At 29.2% G+C, this 17207-nt stretch overlaps 1 protein-coding gene across 3 annotated transcripts in view; it reads left to right on the top strand.

Moving 5' to 3' along the window:
- The window catches only part of LOC114126492 (atypical protein kinase C), a 33220-nt gene extending 19473 nt beyond the window's left edge, over positions 1–13747 (top strand). For all 3 annotated transcript variants that reach the window (XM_050197348.1, XM_027990445.2, XM_050197347.1), the window contains one exon: positions 11429–13747. In XM_050197348.1, coding sequence (XP_050053305.1) covers positions 11429–11516 — 88 coding nt within the window. In that variant the 3' untranslated portion in view covers positions 11517–13747. The remainder of the gene's footprint in view (positions 1–11428) is intronic.
- Positions 13748–17207: the final 3460 nt, after the last annotated feature.

Genomic DNA, 17207 nt, shown 5'->3' on the forward strand with positions numbered 1-17207 from the left:
ATATATCTTTTATTAGGGTATACAAAAAAGTTTTTCCAGAATACTAATAAATATCGTAAAAGTTAGATGCAAGGTTTATTTTGTTGTTTTGTCTGTCAAATTTGAATTATGTCTATCATTCCTAAATAATAGATTTTTTTCATTTTACGGTTCTGGTAGTATGAAAAATAAGTGGTTGTATGACAAAAGTTATAATATATGTTATATTTTTCCAACATATATTCACGCCAATAATATAAGATTTCCCTTTTAAAACTATTTTTAACAGCATTGCGTATTTTGTATTTCTTCTATATACAATATACAGTATACACGTATTTCCGTCTTAAAAGCATGCGGACTAAAAACTTTCGGTTACAATGTCCATAAATCTATTGACTATTGCCTTGAATTTTTGGAGTTGCACTATATTTATTTTCATCCGAAATTCTCCTCTGTACTGCAGTTTTTTTTTTCTATAGGTACTAATATTTTGCAAATTGTGGCTCTACGGTCTACTTTTTATTTTTTTGATATAAATATTATGTTTTCATAAATAATAATGTATGTTTTATGTAGGCATTGTGTATAATATAATATCTAATATAAATCAAAATATTGATGCATTCTATTATTATTATATTGAATGTAAAATACAGCTTTAATGTTATTAGATGACAAATATCAGACACTAGGCTGTTCACCACATATACATAAACTGTTTTCTATTTAAATCTATTAAAAAAATTAAATTCATTTTTATTTTATATTCTATTAGAAACGAGAACAATTTGTTTTCAACTGCAAAACTTTTCATAGATTCCAAGTAATTATCGATTAAAAATTATAAACGCTAATAAATTGTGGTTTTGAAAATGTCCTTAATCTTTGTGAAGATCGTTAAAAATTTAATTTTGAAATTAGTGTATGGTAAATGGTAATAGTAATGCTTTAACTTCTAAAATAATACTGACCGATAGTTTTTTTTTATACTTTAAACACTTTTAGGTTTATTTTGTATAGATGTTTATTATTTTTAAAAAAAATTGTAAATCTGATTTTAGAGATTATTAGTTTAGTTAGTATTATTTAGTATTATACTTAGTAATCATATGTGATTCTAACTGTATTCTTTAAGAACTTTTGTTTATTATTACATTAGTTCCATAAATATTTACATTTTCGTATTATCTCACAGTTACATTATATTCACATTAAAATAAATATTGATTTTTAGGCTTTTTTAAAATAGATAGTAATTTTAAATATATATATTTTTTTTTAATGCAAAATATAGCTACCTAACAATAATATAAAAACTCCGCTTTACGTCCAGTCTTTGTGACGTATTCTGTCCAACCATGTTTTGTGTTCTTTAAAAAAAAAAAATTACAATCAACTGATGTGAACTCGGTCTTTTTGACGGTTTGCTCCGTGAGTGCTTGATTTTTTTCATAAAATAAAAGGCGATCATATTCCGTGTCCACTGTAGTACACCATATAATACAGTCGATGATTTTTTTTTAATTGTCCTATTCGTACCTATATATAATATGAACGTTTTGTTTGGCATTCACAACAAAAGGGCTATTATTATAATGACGACGTCGACGGCCGTCGTGCCCACCGACGACGGCTACGGGTGACCCTGGATATTTAAACCGATCTAGGACCCTAAACTGGGAATAATAATAACAAGCCGAGGAAATAGTTTTGTATTCTAAGGAGCACACGACTATGTTTAAGGGTGGATATACTACTATATTGTTTTAACAAGGAATTATTATAATTACTAGCTTCCCCCCAGAATATCCCCTGTTTCAGTCCTGTTTCACACGTCTCCTGTTTCCTGCACTTTTTAATTGCTACCCCGACCAAAAGAAAAAATAGCATCAGCTGCTTCACTTGACGCAGCTCTGTTTTTCAATTGTCGCTGCGGTCACCCGAGGTCAAGCTACTGAAAAAACGCCTGTCCCTACCGTTCTTGTACCCATAGTACAATATCTATGTATTTCGTAATGTTTATTTTCTTTTGCGGGTGCATTTATTTAGTTTTACTTTTTTTTTAATGCACTCGCTTCTAGTGTGGGGTCGGATAGGATTGGAAAAAAAATCTATGTCACTACACTACCAAAGCTGCTGTGTGCTCTATGAGCAATGATATTATTTATTTTCATTCCGTGACATTATGCTTTATCTGCAGCTTAACCGATATCAACAATTCTTATCTTTTTACGCTGCACGAATTACAAAAAGCGTAGCGCACTTTTAATGTCTTAAATTCAAGAGCATTCGAGTAAATAATTTATACTATGTATTTTCGTCGTCGGACTAAGTTACTAAGCTTGTCCTTTACGCAGATAAAAGATAATAAAATACGTATAAGTTTGAAATCCTCGCAAATAATATTTTTGAATTGAAACAAAATTATTAAAATTGTTATTTAAATATCTAATTTCATCCAAATGTAAACTTTCATACACACACACATGCACAAAAATGTATATCATTGTAAAATCTTTACATTCATCACATCACTTAGAATCTAAAAGGAAAATTAATTATAAAATATCCATTCAACGAGTCATGAAAAAAATATTCCAAAACGAGTATTGTGTAGGTACCGAGCGTCATTAAGAAAAATGCAAAGATCATTAAAATCACAGTTCTAGTAATAATAACACAACACTATTCTGCGCTCGGGGAAGTAAATCGAGACAAGTGCTCAATAAATGATATAATACATAACCTATTTGGTCTATAAGTTTCTATTTTTCATAGAAAATTGTTATGGTCTTCGTTAACCTGATTACATAAAAATATTATCAAGTTTTCATTGTTTTAGTATTATATTCTAAGGTAAAAATATGTATTATTTCAATTCCATTTTGACAATAATACATATTTCTAAAAATTTAACAACAGTTAAACATTATTGCTATATTCTTACTAAATTTTTTTCTAATATAAATATTTTGATTTAGTAAATTAGTAGTTAGTAAGTATTATTAGGTACCTACTTCGATATTTAATAAGTCCATTTATGTGTATAATATTATGTGTTTAATAAGGTTATGTAAAAATTGTATTTTATGAAGGTGATAAAAGTGCATCCCGTCAATATTTTATCCTTGCAGTTAAACCATTACACGATTTATCTCATTATTTTTGTTCATTATAAATCAGATATCAATGTTTATAACAGCCAAAGTTGTTTATTACTAATTAGTAATTAATAGTAAATTCTTTATTTAATTGGTGTGACTTCGTAAAGTTCATTGCTCCATTATTATTATTATATTTCGAATAGATTATTAATAATAAATATACGTATTGTACTAATTATGTTAATTCGCATTACAATAAAATCGATTCAGTGACACTATAGTATGCACTAATTTAAGAAAATGTAGGACTTTATTATACTATATAGTATACTTGTATTTTAGTATACTCCTGTTGTAAATTATGTTCTACGTTCGTAGAGTATATACGTGTTTTTATACATCTTTCTAGCGAGTTTTTCGGCTATTGATCTATTCAAATCGCGTCGTCGAGTGCCAATTAAAAATATTTTATAGGAACCATACGAGAGTCGTAAAATCTAACATACACACGCACTATGTGTATTATACCAAGTGGTCTATAAATTAAATCTGTTTTTTTCCCTTAACTCTTTCCAAATGCGTATTTTAATTTATTTCTATTCTGTACTATCTATTGAAATATCATTATTATTTAATCCAACAGGCAACACATCTCCCGTGCTTGATTTATGCCGTTTTAAAAAAAATTTATGTGTGTGCACGATCCTAAATTATCACCACCACATTTTGACGACGTAAAAACTAAAATAACAACATAACGACAACGCCACTGCAATAGTCCTATACACGCGCATACTCAGATTCTATACCTACTCGATGCACCACGTATCCGATAAATGCGGGAATAAAACATTGAGTCTGCGAATAAGTAATGATAGTTTGAGTGCGTTTTTTCAAACAATTTTCTAATTTATTCGTGAGAACAGAAAATGAAATATCATACAGCGTAACTATGTGTAACATACGGGTATAGGTTTTTTTTTTATAACAATAATAATTTTCTCAATTTTTTTCCGCTGTTTATCCCGTGACCGATCAAATCGAAATTCCTACATTTACATAATTAAAATATGAATTTTCAATAATGAATTTAGAATTCTTAACTAGTATTATTATAGCTTGAATGCTTTAATGCTCTAGTAGTCCGTGTGAAATGCTTTTCAATGAAAAATTTATTTGTTTTTATATAAGTACCTATGTACGATAAAATTGCATACACTTATATTTACATATGTCACCGCAGGAAGACCAAATGTACATAGAAAATAAACAAATGATAAATCCAGTGCGTATGTTTTCTCTGCTGTATTCTCCTGATGTTGGTTTACAACGGGGGGGGGGGGGGGCGTTTTGTCGTGCCAAAAACTCGGAAAAATTCGGCAGCGCATAAACCCGTGGGACGGTTGCCAAATGAGAACGAAGACGACAACATACTCGATTTAATATACGAACCCCACGATCAGCTTTCTCCTCCACCCGCAACAGTATTATACTGTGGTATTATTTATTTTTTTTATTTTGTATATGGGCCAATCACCCCATTATTTAATAATGAATGCAAGATGATGATGACTATTAAATAATAGATAGAAAACTTATGCTCGCTTTTTCCTTTCTCCGACAACGATTTAAGGACTCGATAGTCGTCTCTGCCGTCTCAGAAATCGTCGACATTTTCCATGTATCATGTGCAGCATATGCAGGACGGCAAATAGCTCTCGGCTCCAACCCGGCGCCTTCGTTTTAATAACGTCGATGTGGTAAACTATATAGTATATATATATATAAACTATATATTACTATCTATATTTTCCCGAAAATCGTCGCCGTTCCGCGTTATGGTAATATTCTAATATAGAAGGGTTTAATATAATATTGTTACCCTCTTTCCTTCGATATATATACATGTATGTTTTATTTCACTTGGAACACTACAGGCATGTGGGTGCGAATAGCTAAAGCTAAATTATCTCAGTGGACTAGATCGTCGCAAAATATAATATGCTAAATTTGGTATTCAGAATACACTTCTATTGGATAGTGGAAAGGCGGTGTTGGGTCTGAAATAAGTTTTGGGGTATCAGATCCCTATGTTGCCTATCTACTCCTATGTGTAATTATGGTTCGAATAATATAATAACTCTGGAATACAAGATAGACTTGTGTATTATAATGGTATAATATACTGTATAAAATATGTTTTAGTTAATAATTTCTTCTTACTCCTACCACGATTTGATAACGATTATATAATTAATCGTTTTTCGCAGATCTTAATACATAGTCTCGTATTATTGAATTACACACGAACGTTTATTTCACTCGTAAGTTGAAAAGCCTATTATGTGGTATTATTAATGGGCAAATGTAAATTAAACCCTGCACATTTTCAAATCGATATATTGATTAGACGCTTTTGAATTCCACCATAAATTAACAGTTAAAAACGTATTAATTATAATAAATAATAAATGTATTAAAAATTGTTGAAAATAATTAATTGAATAAAGTTAAACAATGAAAAACATTAATTTTAATAATAATAAATATATACCTATATAATATTATAACCATAAATATTTGTCTATTTCAATCTAGATTTAAAAATATAATTTTCATCAAACTACTTTTTTTATAATTAGATTTTAAACCACATTGTTGGGTCTTAGATGCATTTACTAATATATTTTAGTTCACTAGAACTTTTTTTTAAGTTGTAAAATTTATACTCATATTTTGTTATAACTTTTAAGTTCTATTTAGTTTATAATTTGAAATGAATTTTATACTTATATAAATTTTACCAACTCATTTCGGATAGAATTTAAATGCACTCTTGTCCTGTAGAGACTGCGTGACAAATAATTAATAACTCGTACGTTGCAGCACTTAAACACACGCATAGACTCAGCCCTTTCATACTTTTTAAGGTCTTGTTCGTGTGCTTGTGCTATACTGATGTCGTTACTCGTTTTCGTTTGATTTTGTAAATATTCTTCTTCTCAGTAGTACCAGATTATTAGGTCATTTTCTTTCATAATTATTAACAATTAAATTTATAATTTTCTTTTTCTGTATTTTTTTTTTTTTGCATGAAAACAGACATTATCCATTATTTTCAGCTTCACTGATTGCCAACAATTGTAAAATTATATTGACATAATGTAATGTTGAGTTTGAAAAAAAATATATTTTATATATGTGTATATTTTTTTCATACATAATATTAGGTGTAGAAAAAATGTCCGATTTGTTATAACTTATAAATTACTATGATATTATATTTGTGTTTGTCAATCAAAAGTGTATTGATTTTTGTCATAATATTTAATCATTGGTTTTGGAATTCATATTATATTTATTTATTTATTCAGCCAAATCAATAATAGTTACTTAGTTACAATAAATTACATTTATATAATAGCTGATACGTACCAACTGAGATATAAGCTCGTATCTGGTATACGGAGTTCATGGATATCATAATTCGTTTATAGTAAAATACTTATATAATTACATCAATATAGTATATAGTGTAATAAAGTAAATAAATATTTTAGTACCTACAAGATTAAAATTCGGATTAAATATTATAAATAATAATATAATAATATATTCCTGATATATTCATTGCGTTTGTTAAAGCATATCGACTTTTCATTATATACAATGTGTTGTAGTAAACGGAACCGTTTTAATTCTCGTTTTCACATTGCTCTCGTACTTAATATGTTATATCGGATCCGTGTTGTAATGTATGGTATATACATTATACTTAATATATTATATATTCAAAAACTAAGATTGAGTAATCACAATCGAGCGGCTATGGAAATATTATTTTCGACCATTCCCCAATTGTCGCGCGCTACCGTTTTGACATATTTACGGTTTTTAAATTACAAATTGAAAAGCGACCGCCCGGGTGCATGTGCGTGTGTGTGTGTCAATATTTTAGTGTAACGGTTTGCGGAGGTCAAAGGGACACGTCGTGTAATTTGTCAGGACACGCGCAATTATTCAAATTCTTCTCCGTCGCATTGTCCGCGCTATTATTGCTGTCCGTTTCCATTAGGCACATCCCCCGGGGCGTGAGATAACCGTAGTGGTGTTCCCTTCGTTTGACACCTACCTATTGGTTCATTATCTCGGCACTGTTTTTTTTTTTATTCTTCGTTTCTTTTCACCTTTACAGTCGTCGCGTGTTTTTCTCCGGTTTCTCCGCGGCGGTCTTCTCCACCCGTCGAACCCTCTTCTATAATAATATATATTATAACAGTTTTGTCTACGGCTCATTTAGCATCTGAATTAGCATATCGCAATGAACGTACGGACATACAAAAAAAAAACACGAAGAATGAAAAATATGTATGCGCGTATTTTATAAAGGAGTGGAGGGCTATTTGTCCGCCGCTGTTCGTGATGATGACGATGATGATGATGCGTGTCCACTAAAATATTGTTGTTATACATAGTATGAGAGATACTCGTATAATATGTACCGCGTCTTATATAATATGTACATATATAATATATATGTACACATCGGTCAACGCGTTTTGGCGACATCTCATCTCACGCTCTCCGTCCGAGATGCGCGCGCGCGCATGTGTGTGTGTGATTGCTTGTTGCGCGTTTGTCTGGTGCTTTATTTATAGAGACGAATCCCAGGGGCGTTGGAAACAACATATGCAAGCAGTAAAATTCTATATACATTATATATGTATAATAAAGATTTGACTCGGTGTCGTTATATATTAGTATAAGTCATAACTGAACGTATTTTCCGGGGCTTTGAGCCAAAATCTGACGGATTATCAGCAAATATTCGCGTTCTCTAAAAATAATCTCCGGCCCTGTCGTGGTTTACATACGTACCCGAGTCGTTCCAGAATTATTGTATTAAGTTATTAACACGGACAAAACCTGATTGGGTATACCGACTTCAGAAAACCGCATAGGTATCTATGATAGGTATAGGTACGCGTGTGCGCCTATAAAGTATAATAACTATTGTAATTCGTCTTTAGTAGGAACAAAGTTTCACGATAACATGACTAACGTACGAATTTTAAATTGATTCTTCCCTACCTACTATAGTTATCTATAGCGCTAGGCTTAGATTTTTCCTTTTATTATTCACTAATAATAGTGGTGTCCTGCCAAATAGTAATGAAAAATCTCGTTGGTTTTTTTTTTTTTTTTGGATTTGGTTTTACGATCGTGTGCGTGGTGGTATGTATTATATATACAGCGTTATAGCGCCCGTCATTGAATGGTCCAAAAAGGACGGAGAGGCGAAAAAAATAAATAGTCGTAAAACCTTTGTGAGTAGAAGGACGAGGAGGATCAACTACCATACTCGTATACTGCGCTATACGTCGTTCGCCGCGAAGAGTCTGCAGAGACAGCATGCTCCCTTATTATTATTATCATTATTATTATTATTATTATTATTACTATTTAGGAGATGAACAGCGCATTTTTATGACCGAGCATTACCTTAAAAACCCAAGAAATTTTACGATCCATCAACCCCCTGGCCATAGGGTACAGACACGCACAGTATATATAAATATACGTATATAGTAATTCCTACATACAATACAATGAAAAACGCGAGAAAAAAATAAAGGGAAGTTTTTCGATTACTATCCGAGCTCAAGTTCGTCCTCTTCACATTTCCCTTTTTCAAGGCTTGGGCATGGCGAGGAGACTAAATTGGGGTTTACAAGATTTAATAACGGTGTATTTTATAGCCAGAAAAAAGCACAACACCACTCGTTTCAAGTACACTAGTATTCTCAATTATTCATTATAATTTAAATATAATATTATATACACATTTATATTATATAGTACAGGACAACATGCTCTACTGGATCCGCCAACTAAATATTCATTGTTCTGTGATAAAAAAAAACCTACAGCCGCCGTTACGACGATGAGACTGCAAGTTCTAATTTTAATAGTTTGCTACTACTGACGGTGTTACTTCTGCTTGCACTTTTCATCTGAGTGTTGTTATATTGACTACACTCTTCTGTAACTTATACTGTTGTATACATCGTATACATTTAATATATTTGAGTTGAACCAATTATATAGAATATAGATAATGGAATGTATGTGGTTTTAACGACCGCTACATATAGTGTGTTCTGATTGTGTCTTAAACTCTTATTTGTGTATTTGTAGCAGTTTGACGATGCAGTTTCATTTAACAGAATTAACAAAACCCATTAAATAATTCGTAACATTTATCCGTTGATAATTAAGTAAATATTTTATGTTAGTACCTATATATTTGTGTGTGTTTTATTAATAAACCCTAATAATACGAGTGTATAATAATAATATAGTGCATAAATCGCTACAAAACTTAATTATCTTATAAAGTAGTTATGTATCAAAAAATGAAAAATGTATCGTACGTAGGAATATTATTATAATATTATGTTTATTGTTAAAGTGGTTGAAGCTTGATTAAAACATGGTTAAAATTTGAAAATTGTCATAGCTTTAATCAGGTATGTAGGAATTGTATACATGTACAAAAAATGTTTACAGCTTCTTTTTTTCTCAACCATTGAATATTTTTGAAAATTAATTTTAATCTTAAATGTGACTACCAGAGTTTATTTACGTTGTACAAGTTCTACTTATTTAATAATTACTTTGAATTCTTTAGATACAATAAATTGATATGAGGTCAATTTATTGTTAGAACAATTGTTGATTTTGCTGCTTGGGATTAAACATCCCAATGGGATTTAATAATCACTGGTTCTATAGGATGTTCAGGTGGTATTTTTTTTTTATTTGCTTAAAGTAAAATAATGAAAAACTTATTCTAAAGATGTTGTTATTTAAAAAGGTTGTAGAGTTTATGGTCCATATTATTTATCATAAGATTAAGTTAAGTTAGCTTGTTTACACATAAAATACTAAATAAAATATGTAATTATCATAACTAAATATTTAATTTATGGTTAATTGATGTTAAATGTTGTTATATAATTTATTTTATTTTATTGAGGAAATATTTATGTTTATAATGTTTATATCAATTTAATTAATACACAACGAAGTTATTCAAAGTACAATGCTTGTTGTTTGTAATCATATGATTATAAGTTGATATGATATGAAAAACAACAGAAATTATACTTCTGTTATTAGTTGTTATTTATATTAATTATCTGTGGTGGCGTGAATAACTTAAATATACATATATAAAGTAATATACATTGTTGAATAAGTTATTTAAACTTGGATTTAAAATTTATTGAGGCTACTAATTAAAAAAATAAAATATATTTAAAATTATTCATTTCTACAGATTTCTGAATTGTTATACTTTGATAAACGAATTACCTATGATAATAATAACTTCGGTATCAAACGGTTATAAATCTAATATGTTAATATGTTAATCCTTGAAATTTTTATTTAAAATAAATTCATTTAATTGTGTACCTACAATACCTACATAGTATTTTTCAAAACCTCACTAGAATCAAAATCTGGGACTATTTTCGAATTCAAAAAGTGTTGTATACATATAAAAAAAATAATAAAATAGCAATTTATTGTTATTGAAAAGTGTTTGATGTTATAACGAATATATATTGCATTTTTATAATACGGTTTCAATAAAAAAATCCACAGGATCCTACGATAATGACTAGATGTTAATGTGTATAGCGTTTAATAAATGTAGAATACCAAGAAACTTGATGCAGAGTATTAAATCTTATTTTTTTGTATTTTGTATGTGTATTTGTGAATTATTTTATGAGTAGGAAAAATAAGCTACAAAGTTAATATTAAAATTGTATAGCTTCCCTAATAATAACGTGTAGGTATATGTATAGTCCGTTATATTTTATTATGTTTTAATAATTACAGTATTGTCCTAAACTAAATAACTTGGACATTTTAACTATTATTTTATAAATACTTATAGAAATTTTAAATTCGTATGATTATGTTGTAAAAAGGCCGAATGATATAGTGTTAGTGACGATCACCATAAAACATCAATTTCTTCCCTTGTGTTTGTACATAAAAAAAACTTGAAAAGTTAAACATAAATACTATTTAACTCCATGTCCACTAGTATTACTCACTCGATTGCATACAAACTTACTGGGTGATTTACAAAAGATTTTCTTTCCATTAAATAGCTTAATATAAAATAAAGATTAACATATTATATGCGTATGGTATAATATATTTAATTGACTCGAACGATAAGATAAATATAGGATAAGTTATAATGGCATCGACTTGTGCAAATTGAATCCTTAATGACAATTTGTTTTTGATTTTTTTTTCAGACGTGTCATCGAGAAAATCGATCAGTCCGAATTTGAGGGTTTCGAATACGTAAACCCATTGCTCATGTCGCAAGAAGACAACGTGTGACACGAGGAGGACTGCGGCGATTACGCCGCACCCCATAGTATGCAGCATTACCATCACGAAGCCGACTGTCCCTGTTCAACGACTATCGACTCGCCCCCAGACAACGTCAGGCCGCCGTCTAGGGGATGGTTCTGCTTACCACTCCGATAAGTACACTCATCCTCCCTTCATATTTTTTTTTTTTTTTTTTTTAAAAAAAACCAAAAAAAATGTGATTATTATAATAATATAAATCCGCCGACGGCGACGGCCAAATTTATTTTATATATTATTATTATAAATATTTAATTATTTGATTATTATTATACATAGTTAACTCACGTGTCCGTCGCTGGCGTCGACGGTTTTCAATGGCTCAACTTATTCCGACGATTTATCATTTTCGGTTAGGACTTTTAATTCGTTTACAAAACCAAATTCTAAAATGTTTTTGTTCCTCTTCGATTGTCACATTACTCGCTTTATTTTCCATTATACACAAAAAAAATATATACATAATATGTTATATTTACGTATGTAATATATACATATATATTTATATAATATATATGTGTTACCGCATCTCGTGTGTGTATCGGATACAACTTTGACCTTAAACCTCGTTCGTCTGTAATGCGTACGTTTAATTTACAATGCAAAATATAAAAATCACTTTTGATGTCTATTGATGACGACGAAATAATATGTGCTATCACACCCACCCACTCACTCACCTACTAACTTATTCGCCGACGACGAAATAATATGTGCTATCACACCCACCCACTCACTCACCTACTAACTTATTCGCCGACGACGGCTAAACAAAAAAAAAATAACTTGCCGATTTAACGGACCGTGTAGCACGTACTAACATTATTATTACTACTACTATATTATTATTATTATTACTGTTTATTAATGTTATTATAATATTTTTATTCGTCGGGAGAAACTTGTTGTGCCCCACCGTTTACGCTTGTCGCGACCTTTGATCACAGAATAAGAATCTTGTTGATGTACACTAGTCTCGTGAAAAAATCGTCGGCTCTCACCTTTCTCCGAAACACCCCTAACGCAGGCATACAAATATTGACTGATCTACGCTAGTATGGTAGATTATGATTTATATAATATTCAAAAATAGAGAGAGAAAGGAATGAAAAAACAACTTTTCGTCTCCTCCCCTTCGTTTTTAGTTTCATATGAATTATAATCTCTATAGTCTATTCATTATCGTCGTCAGTCGCTAAATATTGTTAAAATTCATCTCCCTGAACAGCGGAATTCACAAATCAAAATTGACGGCGTACCATCAGGGTTCAGGTTTTTTTTCGCTACGCGCGACGACGCGTTTAGATGGGTACAATGTATAATATTATGCAAATTGGTATCCTCCAATGCTCAATGATTAATAGTAATAATAGTAATAATAATAATAATAATAATAAAAATATATTTAGGTGATCTAATTACATTCCTTATTTAAATTTACTATCTATATAAATAATAAATATTTTATATAAAATAGGTATCGCACTCACATATTATAATATAATTGTATCAATTACAATACATTTGGTATTTTTAATTATTAATGCACGTGAATTTTTATTAATGTTAACCTAACTATTTAGTATGTTATTTTTAAGTTCTTTTACTAGAAAATATTATTACTTTTGTACTATTATTTATTTTACTCGAACATTAGTATTATTTACATAAGTATTTTACTTGACTTCCCGGCCAAACGTAGTGAATTTTTGTCATACGTATACATAAATTATTACTATCACACATACTATCATATATTATATTATATTATTTTGATCGGCCATTTATGTCCAATATAATATTATGGCCCGTATAAAAAATACAGTTTTAAATAGTTGAACTGTATCCTCACACACAGATGTTCGTTGTTTTTATTTAAGAAAAAAAATTGTTTGCACGTTATTATTGTGAATATAATTATTTGAAATTCTTACGAAAATTATTACATATATTTGATTAAGATGTTGATCGGTATTGCAAATTTTAACAGATATTAAATATTGTGATTATTTATAGATTTATATATATTATTATGTACCTCATTGTACTTGTATTAACATATAGTATTATTATAAATGATAAATAACTATAAACTATCTAAAACGATTCCAAGAGTTATTATACTACTACTATTATATATAATATACATATACGGTTGCTATCTTATTTAGGAAAATTATAAAACTTATTATTTTTTAGTCGTTGTTTTGATTTTTTTACCTAACTAGTAATGTTCTATTATTTCCCCCCGTATGTTGAAAACATAACCATATACTAACGTATAACCTCTATACGTCATCGGAGCAGTTGTCATCTACAAATGTATGTGGTACCTCATCGACACCACATTGGCAAGATTTCTGGTCCTATAACTTATTCTTTTCCTTTTCATTATTAATTAATATTATTATTTTTTACTTCACTGACACTTGGTGATCAAATTATGATACTTAAAATGATAGGTCTTTGTGAAACGACGAGCATACGCCACACGGTCCTCACCTAAGTGTTTAACAATGTCGACAACGTTTATTTTAATATCGCAGCGATATCTTATGTTTCGTAATAACAATTGTGATAATATTATAATTATCGGGTGCTTAGATAACATTTCATCATATCGTTGTGAATTATTTGTCATTTGCGCAAAAAGTTATCATTTATTGTTTATCACCACTTAAAAGATAACCAGAACGCAAATATAATACGTATACGTAAGTATGCATAACGACGATCGTGGGTGCCTAGGTACCCGTGGGGTATAATATTATAATATACTATTGTATAAACGCGTAATATAATTATTTTTCTTTCCTCGACTTGACGATCTATCAAATTAGTGATTAGAAAGTTCTTTTTTAAAAAAAAAACGAATTCACCTATATTTTATAAAAAAGGAATTAAATATTTTCCTGTTCCTGACTAAAAAAAAAAAAAAAAAAAAAAAGAACGATACTATATTTCTTTAATGAAGTATTGCCTCAATGAGATTGACAAATAAAAATTTTCGGTGTACATATAAGTACATAACATATGTTTTTTATGTGTTTGAATATCTCATTAGATGGCTTGGTCGATGCTTTATTTATCAACTTTTCAAAGTATTTTTATAGTTTTTAATTACTTCTTTTCATTTATATAACTAATTACAGTTACTGTTTTTTTTTGTTTTCATACCTTTTTTTTAAATTATTAAATTTTTAAATTTTTTCTATTTTAAGTGTTGCTTTTTTATTGGTTTTCTTTTGTTGGAAAATTATAAAATCGATTTAATCCTCAACCGTTGAAGGCTACCCGTGTTTATTTATAGATATCCCCTTAAAAATATATACACAACCTACTTATTAATACTTATACTCCATTAGTTATTTAAAAATTAATTAGAAGACTACCGTTATCTTTACTTATGTCATGAAGACTACTACTATTCAATCACTGATCTGTATATCTACATCATCTTGTACTACATGATACTATTCTAATATAATATATTTTGGTTACAATTTTTCAATTAAAAAATTACAGGTGTAATGTGTATTCAGACCGCGTTATCCACATTCTACTGAACTGTAACCGCGGCGTATACAACGGTAATCGACATTATAATGTATAATATATTATACTCAGTGTTATTTTTTATGCCCCGTCATTTTTAAACGATTGCTCTCAAATATTGTTTTACCAATTATAATGTTTTTTGGTTTTCTTTTAGCAACGCTTCACTTCAACTTATTTATCAGTATGTTGACTTCTGTATTATGTAGTAGAGGGGTGAATAATCTTTAAAAAATGATGTCATGATTCGAAGCTTACGGGTGCAATGTTACTCCGAAATTCAAAAAGACCACATGTTGATGAGCGAAGAAATGAATTCCATAAAAAATAATGATGTTTGCTATGATGATATTTTACCTGCAGCCTTATAGGTACGACGATCATTTGGGTTGAACCTGAGCCGCCGGAAAGTAGTTATAATAAGCGTATACCGTTTGTTAATCGGGAAAAGAAAATAATTTCAACCAAATGAGTACCCAGTATTCCCAAAATACTCCTAAACTACGGAAGACATGTACAATGTACATGATTAATTCCTACACGGTAAAAAAATGTACGTATATGTAAGTTCTTATATACGACGAAAGACAGGAACATAATATGTAAAAAAAATATTATAAGTTATCAAACTTAAAATTTTATAATTCAAAAAATAACAGAGTACTCAACAAAAAAAAAATAATCAATATGATTATGTTGAACATTTAAGTTTAAATCACATAAAATATAATTTTTTTTTATTGTTTTATTATATTAAAAGAATAATTTAATTACATTAGATTGATAGCTTATAAATGATATTATATTAGGTATATAGAATGCAGTATTTTTATTTTTTTTTACAATTATGATTTATTATTATATTAAAATGTATGACAGTATTATATGATATGAGTATATAATAACTGATATTAGATTGATAGGTAACTTATAAATTATATATATTATATATACTAATATATGCAGTGAAGGAACTTACACGTCATGTACCTATTTTACTGTGTAGGAATTTACATAATATGTACCTCATTCTATCGTGTAAAAACTAACATTCGCCCAAATACCCATCGATGTGATCTGTTTGATTTTTGATTACACAACTTAGTCAAATTATTTGTGTTAATATTTCATGTGTATTATTGTAGTCTTTTATTTTTAATTTATCTTGGTAAAATCTTATTATACTTTTAATTATATAAATTCAATATTATTTTTTCTACCTGTAATTAACATTTAGTTGTGAAAAAATATAATATACAAACTGAGTTATGTGGATATAAATTGGGTGATAAATTTGTAAATCCCTCATTATTTTTCAACAATTATTTATGTTTTACAAATTTTTTTATGAAAATTTAGTCAATTGATTCAACCAGATCCTTAGTGCCATTAGGCTATTTTTATTACTTACTGTTAATTTTTTAAGACATAAATGTTGAATATACCTAGTTGACTCCCGAAAAACTATAATTTTTTATTATTATTCATAATATATTATTGCCATTGATTTTACTGTAGAAAATAAAATAGTTAATATGATTTATTATGGTTTTAGACTTGTATTTTATATTTGGTCGAAAAAAACCCAAGTAACTGTTGAACAGCTGTGCAGTTTACATTTAACGGAATTCAAGAAGGGATAAATCCACCGGCATTTCATTTGTCACGGATAAAGCTGTGCAATATCAGCTAGTATACCTACACTGTGTTCAGAATATAATTTATATTCAAATAAAAATCGTCTCGTCAAAACACCCGACGATGAGATAGGTGTTGGCCGTTTGAAACGTATATATATATATATAGGATATGGGTACTTATTTAATGACCTCAAATGATTGCACCGCCGCTGCTGCTGCCTCGGTTTAGATAGACGAAGAGTCGAGACCCTCTAGCAAACACCGCGTAGGGGTAGTATAAGGTAAGTATATAAGTTGAGTTTTGGCGTGTCCTGGTATGTGTGTGTAGGTAGGTAGTAATAAAACGACGTTAGGAACAATGGAACGGTAGAAAAAAATGATAGCAATAATAATGAAACGTTTTATTCGCGAAAATTTTCCCAAACATTATTTCCACCGGTTTGTTGTGTTTTTAATGTGCTAC

This window comes from Aphis gossypii, chromosome 1, assembly GCF_020184175.1.
Source record: "Aphis gossypii isolate Hap1 chromosome 1, ASM2018417v2, whole genome shotgun sequence".
Classification (NCBI taxonomy): Eukaryota; Metazoa; Arthropoda; class Insecta; order Hemiptera; family Aphididae; genus Aphis; species Aphis gossypii.